The sequence below is a fragment of the Azolla caroliniana genome, unplaced genomic scaffold, assembly GCF_043228905.1.
Source record: "Azolla caroliniana isolate FFs.n. ecotype wild unplaced genomic scaffold, voAzoCaro1.0.p SCAF_4, whole genome shotgun sequence".
Classification (NCBI taxonomy): domain Eukaryota; kingdom Viridiplantae; phylum Streptophyta; class Polypodiopsida; order Salviniales; family Salviniaceae; genus Azolla; species Azolla caroliniana.
The window spans coordinates 17,093,735-17,101,694 of record NW_028230439.1 but is presented as its reverse complement, the minus strand read 5'-3'; the positions used below and the strand labels follow the sequence as shown (position 1 = coordinate 17,101,694).

The window sequence follows — 7,960 nt, the reverse complement described above, 5'->3', positions numbered from 1 at the left end:
AATTTGATTACCACAGACAGGGTGAGTGAGTGCACTAGTCATGCATGTCATCATGGAGAGCCTTCTATCCAGCTGCTGCATTCCTATGTCCAAATAAATGGGAGGATGAATCTTTTGTCTCTGGCTAAGACTGTGTGTCACGTTTGTGTGCATCAATTGATTGATTCATCGAATAAGGAGGAGGATGGCTCTTCATTACATACATACGTCCCTGTACTGATGATGATCCAACTTGCACATACTAATAAAAAAGAAAAAGAAAAAGAAGAAAACTGGTATATCTTGAAGGTGTAAGTTGTAAGTTGTAACTGTGGTGTAGTAGTAATACTTCTTCCGCCTGTGTGTGGCTGTGTGTGGGCTGTGCAGGGCTTTCCATTCGAGACACACGCAAGCCTGCGGGACCTCCCATTTCATGGCTTCATGTCCCTCGACTGCTCACCGATCTAACTCTCAGTCTTTGATCGCTTACTAGACTGGACCTGATAACAGAACATCCGCCGCCAGTTTTTTTTTCGATCCAATCCAATCCTGACACGGCGTCGATTGGTAGATCCATCACTATCCGATCTGATCCGATCCGGCTACCTTCTCTTTAATCTGACGGATATGGCGGCCGGCGTATAAGTGTGCTCCGATCAACACGCGTGACTCTGGACTTTCTGGTTTTTTTGGCTGCAGGGAGGGCCCTATAGGGAGGGAGGGAGGGAGGGAGCGGATGGCCGCCATGTCGGAGGATGAGAACAGCGATCCGCCCAACACCAACAATAGTCACCACCACATCAACATGAACATGAACATGAATATGAACATGACCATGGCCATGACCAACTCCGCCGCCTGTGGTACGGAGGCCAACAAAAACGAGAGTGGGCCCAACTACCACCATAATAACAACAGCCACACCAACACCAACAGCCACCAGCAGCAACAGCAACAGCAACAGCAACAGCAACAGCAACAGCAGTTGGCATTGCTGAGCTCATCAGGCGGAGGAGGAGGAGGAGGAGGAGCGGAGGGGGCGGGGCTGCTGCTGCTGGACGCGTCTTCGTCGTCGTTGGGTGGGCGGCGGCCTCGCGGGCGGCCGCCGGGGTCGAAGAACAAGCCGAAGCCGCCCATCATCATCAGCCGCGACAGCGCCAACGCCCTCCGCAGCCACGTGCTGGAGGTGGCCTCCGGCTGCGACGTCAGCGACAGCGTGGCGGCCTACGCCCGGCGGCGCCAGCGGGGCGTGTGCGTGCTGAGCGGCACCGGCACCGTGGCCAACGTCACCCTCCGCCAGCCTGCGGCGCCCGGGGGGGCCACCGTCACCCTGCACGGACGCTTCGAGATCCTCTCCCTCTCCGGCGCCTTCCTTCCGCCGACGCCGTTAGCCGCCGCAGCAGCCGGAGCAGCCGGAGCTGGAGCCGGGCTGACGATCTACCTGGCGGGAGGGCAGGGCCAAGTGGTGGGCGGATCGGTGGTGGGCCCATTGCTGGCGTCAGGCCCCGTCGTCATAATGGCCGCCTCCTTCCTCAATGCGTCGTACGAGCGACTCCCACTCCCCATGATCGCAGCAGCAGCAGCAGCAGCAGGCGGCGGAGGCGGAGATGATGGCGGGGAGGCGGAACAAGGCCTAGGAGGGATGGCGGCGGCCCCGCCCCAACTCGTGGCCCACCACCACCACCACCACATGAATCCAGGAGACAATTACAGCAATGCCGCCGCCGCTGCCTCCTCCTCCTCCGGGGGTGGGTTGCACGTGCTCTCGGCCGCGGTCCCCGGTTCAAGCCACTACAATTTGCCGCCGAATCTAGTGTCAAGCCACCAATTCCCGGACATGTACGCATGGGCGGCAGCCGCTGGGCCAGGGGCATCAACGTCACGGCCACCTCATTACTAGGCCTGGATGTCGCATTTTGCCTGCCCGCTTCTCTCTCTCTTTCTTTTTCCACTTCCTTCTTCTGGGCGATTCATTCAAAATTAATCCTTTTTATCCATTGCTTAGCTTGGTAATGGTAATGGTGGTGGTGGTGGTGGAGTGTTCTTCCTTAAGCATTTGAAGGGGCCACATGTGTAGAAGTAGTCTAGGAATAGTATAGTAGTCCGTCCACACACACCAAGAGAGAGGGAGAGTGGATTCCCCCTCCCTTCCTTCCTTTCTTCCTTCATTCATTTGTGTGTGTGTGTGTGTGTTTCAAAACGTTCATAGTGGGCGAACTATTATTAACACACTTTTTCATTCACTACGCTTACAGCAGCGGTGTCTTCTCTTCTTCACATGATTAACAATGTCGTTGGTCTTAACTTTTGTTATTTTGTAGTTGCTTCAGTCTCTACCGAATCGCCATGGGCGAGCGAGATAACAATTCGTTCGTCAAGAAAACTTAGTTCCACCATAATGGGCTGAGGCCCATGACATTTTATGTTTACATTTTTTGTAGAATATATGTATCCTTCCAATGGATTATGGTCAAAGAGGGTCTCCATCTAGGTCCTTGTCGTTGTTACTATCAAGTTCCATGGATTTTCTAAACTTCCCAAAGCCTCATGAATCCCGAGATGTTCACAAGAATTACCCACACTACATGGAAAGGTTTATGTAACATACATGTTAATGTCACCACTTCTACGCTAGTGAAATTAATTTTACATGAGATTTGCAAAAGTATCTTATGATGCATGTTGCTCGCTATTTCATAGTGAATTCATAGTGACATTGTTTGTTCTGTATATATGTCCACACACAAACAAGGTGAAGTAGTAACAACAAAATGACCAATACCATGGTTTCCCTAGTGGTGTCCACACATCTTGTAGAAATTCATTCAATTTGTCATGGACCATGGTCAAATAATTGACATTGAAATGCTGCTGCATTGCATTCTACACACCGTTAAAATTAGTTCAATGTCACAGTACATGATTCGACATTGAGATAGCTACCATTGGTCACTATGTAGTGTAACATGTTTATTTGAAGCATTAAATACGTTCCACAGCAAAAACATACTAAACTTTTACATGGATGTCTGTGACACTAAACTTCCAACACTTGGGAGCATTAACTTCATAAAATATAATGATGGATCAACAGGCCCATGCATAGCTATTTGGCACTCTTCGCACCTTATTAATCAATCCCAAAAACTGTAATCGCATACATTAGGTACTTATTAGTTAGTCTCTTATTAGGGTTCAAGCAGGCTCATCTAGATATTAGACTGATTCCACTCTTAATAAAACGCTAACAATGTAATTGTGAATATTCATAATAGGCTTAACACATAATACAAGTTACACGAATGATAGGAACTCATATCAACTTTAAAAAAAGATGCACGTAAATTTGTTAGGTTTATTTACACTACACTATAACATGTTCGGCTTACGTTCAACACACTTTCCCAGCACTGTAGCATAAGTTAGCTTTCAAATTTGAAAAAGAAAAACAAGTTAATCATAAATGAGACGTGTGAGAAGAATATATAAATGGTGTATTATCTTTTGGTTGTATTACAATTTTTGAATTGTAAGGGAGAAGAATGTACGAGCATTGGCCTCCCCTTGTAATTAGTTTTGCATGTTGCTTCTTCTTAACCGACCCTTGAGCTCCTCTTCCACTTCTTGCCAACTATGAACTCTGGTGATCAATGGATGTTCTGGACCATCTCGCGTTTTGCTCCATGGATAACTATTATTAAGATCAAACAATAAGACCTCTATGCCATTTTCGGCACAATCAACAGCATAACTGGGGTTATCATCGATCAATATCTGTGCGCCGACACCCCTATGAAGAAAACAATTAAGTAAGATCAAGCAATAAGACCTCTATGCCATTTTTGGCAAGGTCAGCTGCATAATTGGGGTTATCATCAGGCAACAGATTCTGTGCCCTGACACCCCTATGAAGAAAATTTTAAAGTTTACAAAAAAATCCGTCCACATTTCTCATCAAGGGCACAAAAAAAAGTGTCGCACAGATTTGAAGTGTCAATGACGTGCCTACATTGAGAGAGAGAGAGACTATGAAAGGCGATCATGAATGAAGATGGTAAGCTTTATTAGAAGTTGTTCTAAACATTTTGCCACGATGCATCAGTTTTAAGTCGTACCATACCAGTTTTACCAAGAGTTTTTGTAAGTAAAATCGAGAGTCTCCACAACTCCTTGCATTTTGCTTAAGAATCTTTAAGTAAAAACTACCCATTCTAGAATTGTGTAGGTTAAGAGATAACTGTGATTAAAAATGATTGTGTAATCACTTTCGAATGTGTTTATTATCAATCTTTACAAAAGTATTAGTAGTATGATATAAAAGAAAGGTATTCTAGATATAGGCTTACTACCTGCAAATCTCAGATTTTCGACGAGATTCCCCCTCAAGAGCATAATGGTTGCCAAAATGTACATCCCTAAAAATTCCAGAGTAATGCTGGTCGATCCATGCAAGCGTTTCTTCTTTTATAATATTCTGCCGAGAACTGAGTTTTTCAAGATATATGGGTGAGAACATAAATCCATCACGGTCTTCACGTGATGCATGTTTTTATCTATATTTTTTTCATAAAAGAGAAATGCAACTTACGTAACAACAAACAGCTCACTATATGATGCAATCTGTCTTAAAGACTGATGTGCTCCTGGAATTGGAAGAATTCCTTTGTCAAAATGTTCTGATTTGAAGAATGAATGAACTCGAAGATCAGCTGGTTCCAAATTTTAAAGTAAAAAATAAAAATTTAGAGCTGTTAAAATGAGCTTACATAACATGGACGCAAGAGAAGAGAAAACCCCTTCTGAAAACTTTTCTAGAGTAATAAATGAATATGGTAGTATTTCTTGTTGTAAGTTAGTTCCGGTCGTGAAGCAATTCCACAAGCAATGATGTAGAATAGTTCCATGTTTTCACAAATAGTTCAAGGTTATGCATATATAGATAGATATTACACATACCTTCTGTCCGAGAGCATTGCCACACCTATAACCACCCATAATGTAATATCAGATCACCTGATTTATATATAATGATGTAACATCTTGAGTAATCATTAAAACATGATTGGTAATGCTCTTACCTTCGTAAAATCGTAAACATGAAACTCTGAAATATGATGCTGGCAAAAATACTCCTCTGCTATGAAGGCATTTAAGGCCATAAGGAAGCTTCCAAGTACTGGAAAACATAGCACAAAAAGAAACAGATTATACACTCGAATAAGAGCACATCTAATCATTGGATGTAGAACAATAATGTTGACCATATTCCATTATTTTTTAAGTAATGTGTTTGTTAGTGATGAAAAACCTCAATGTGAGATGGAAACACAAAAAAACATGATCTGCGCAAAATGAGCAGCAGGTCACTATGTCTGTCTTAAGACTAGAAATTGTGTACATACATGCATACAATACAAAGATTAAAATTTATATATGCATACACCTATAATGCTCCTCAATACGTTTTGAGACATGTTAAGCATCTCATGTAATGTAAGTTGCCTTAAAAAATGATGCAGATGCAGATGAGTCCCCTTATTTGCCTTAAGACTAATAACATTCGAAGACAAGGACATATGCAAATGTACACACATATAGATGAAGGGTTTTTTTTTTGGGCTTATGCCTAAACCATGATGATTGGTTGAGACTCCCATCTATTTCTGCTTTCCTTCCTTTTAGAGAAATTGAAAAGGCCCTTCTCTATCTTGTTTATATGCCTACTGAGACACGAGGTGAATTTTATTTTTGAATGGATATTTATCTTGGCATTGATTGCAAGAGCCTCAACACTTATAGCGTGCATCAATACTGACTCTAAGATACCTATGTCTTTATTCCTCTGGGAAAGAAAGTCTGATCATTATAGTTCTGCCTAATTTCCCGTTTACTTCAGGCATGACAAAATCTATCATGAAAATTTCTAAAGGTTTTTCAACTAGTTTTTTACAAAATTAATGAGTTAAGCAGATGGATACATAATTATTTCCCGTTAAATTTCTACATGGGTACTCGGTTCAGTTCATTAAACGTGCATGTCCTCCCGATAAATACATTAGCATTAGCATTTACATGCATATATACATGGGCATATGCATATGCATATGTATATGTATATGTATATGTATATGTATATGTATATGTATATGTATATGTATATGTATATGTATATGTATATGTATATGTATATGTATACAAATAAAAACTCTTTTCCACATCTTTTGAGACAAAGAAAACATGTAATAAATAGAAAATTTTAAACTAACCTTCATCAATGTCGACAGCTACAGTTAGTTGAGTCCTTGTGGAGGCCGTGCATCTCCTTGATCCTGGCCGAACATCCCTCACGGAAGTATCGCTTTCCGAAGCAACCCAGCTCTCCGAAACCGAAGATGTGGAAGAAGAGTAGGAGGAAGAGGGGGGAATAAGCTGATGTGAGGAATCGTTACTCTTGGAGAGCACTGGTAGTTTAAACGTGAGGGGTTCTAAGAGCAACTGGCGATAATTCAGCTTGGAAGGGTTAACAGAAAAGCTATTAGAGTGATATTGAGATAATTGGCGGTGGGGATGTACTGCTCTGTTTCTCATGCCTGTACTTATGGTACGTTGTTGCAAGGGAAACATTATACTACGCCTACCCACGAAATGGGAGGCACAGCCCATCGTCTCGCTTTCTCTGCTCTAATCTACTCTGCTTTCTCTTTGATGCGGAACAGAGTCCTTTCGATATTTTGTGAACACACAAATTTCTTTCCCACAGTCTAATTTGGTGGGTGATATGATATGCACACACACACACATTTGATCATTTTACTCTGGGCCATTTGTAAAGGCTATATATAAAATACATGTGTATGCGTCCATTTAATATCTTCTTCAAATTCTTTCCTAAAACTTAAGGTAGAGCTTATGCCTTCCCTAATACCTGACTCTTAATTCAGTTATAGTCACTTATCTAAACTAATTACTGCATTCGACCTTAAAGCTTAAGCTTCCATCTTAAGTATTTGGGTTGGTTGTGTAACTTATTGAGTTCTCTTTAATACCATATTTGCGCATGTTCTCATGCTTTCTCGTCTCTTTCCTTAATCTTCCATATTAAGTGATTAAGCAAAGTTAAATTTCGAACTCATTTCTGACGACTTTATCCTAGCTTCATAGACTCGGGTTCTACATTAATTAGTTAATACTAGCTAAGACAACGTGTGTACAAGTTTATTAGTTCATCCCTTAGTGCTTGTTGTGAGTTTTAAGAGTGGACTCACACCATTTCTTCTTGTCTCACCAACAACAAAGTGGACTTTATTTGACATTGTATACTAAGGTTATTTGTTAACTAGGTAAGAGTAGCTATGACAATGTTAAGTAATCCGGACAAACTTCCTCACAAGCTCACACTTATATTTCCCTTTTTTATTTTCATTCCAACCATGTTGAGCTTCTAGATACATTCCTAATGGGGTTCTCAACTTTCACCTAAACATCTCATATGGTATTGTTCCTAACTTGCATATCAAGACTTAAACCACGAGCTTCTATATTGCTTGTCCACACACAAGATATCTAACAACGTGAGGTGGAGTGTTGTGAGTTATTAGCCCTATCTAGGACATTTTATCCATGTTTGTTACATTTTTTATGAAGAATTTCTCAACCTTGTGTCTTTTTCTTTTGAAGTAGTTCATTGTGTGTCCATCTAGTATGTAAATAACACTAATATGGATTTTACAAATCCACTTTTCTGTGGCGAAGGAATTCTCCTAAAGAGACTTGGCTTTTACACATGCACATTACTTTGGACTATAAGGATTTATTGACCAAAGTGTGCCATGTATTGTGTTCGGATATACAAGTTCACTACTGTCCATGACAAAGGCATCAACCGGGCTTGTTCTTTTTTATCGGCAGCCGATAATCGAGGCGAGGCTCGGAACTCCTGAAATGTGTGGCCTTAGGCCAAATGAAATTTATATTTGTTTGC

The 7,960-nt window shown here is 41.7% G+C and overlaps 2 protein-coding genes across 4 annotated transcripts; one reads left to right on the top strand and one right to left on the bottom strand.

The window, feature by feature from the left end:
• The first annotated feature begins 747 nt into the window (after nt 1–747).
• LOC147865176 (uncharacterized) lies at nt 748–2,233 on the top strand. The gene has a single exon (XM_087318615.1). It carries the CDS (start codon nt 785–787, stop codon nt 1,877–1,879), a length of 1,095 nt encoding a protein of 364 aa, XP_087174741.1. The 5' UTR covers nt 748–784; the 3' UTR covers nt 1,880–2,233.
• A 1,217-nt stretch (nt 2,234–3,450) lies between these two features.
• LOC147865175 (uncharacterized) lies at nt 3,451–6,694 on the bottom strand. 3 transcript variants are annotated; one of them, XM_087317938.1, is made up of 6 exons: nt 6,246–6,694; nt 5,058–5,155; nt 4,936–4,960; nt 4,568–4,688; nt 4,329–4,463; nt 3,451–3,769 (listed from the first exon to the last, which is right to left on the bottom strand). In XM_087317938.1, the coding sequence occupies exons 1-6, from the start codon at nt 6,640–6,642 to the stop codon at nt 3,550–3,552; spliced, it is 996 nt and encodes a 331-aa protein (XP_087174064.1). In that variant the 5' UTR covers nt 6,643–6,694; the 3' UTR covers nt 3,451–3,549. The 3 variants fall into 3 exon arrangements, with proteins under 3 accessions (XP_087174064.1, XP_087174065.1, XP_087174066.1); XM_087317939.1 differs by having other exon boundaries at nt 3,733–3,884; XM_087317940.1 differs by lacking the exon at nt 3,451–3,769 and adding an exon at nt 4,100–4,216.
• Between the last annotated feature and the right edge of the window lie 1,266 nt (nt 6,695–7,960).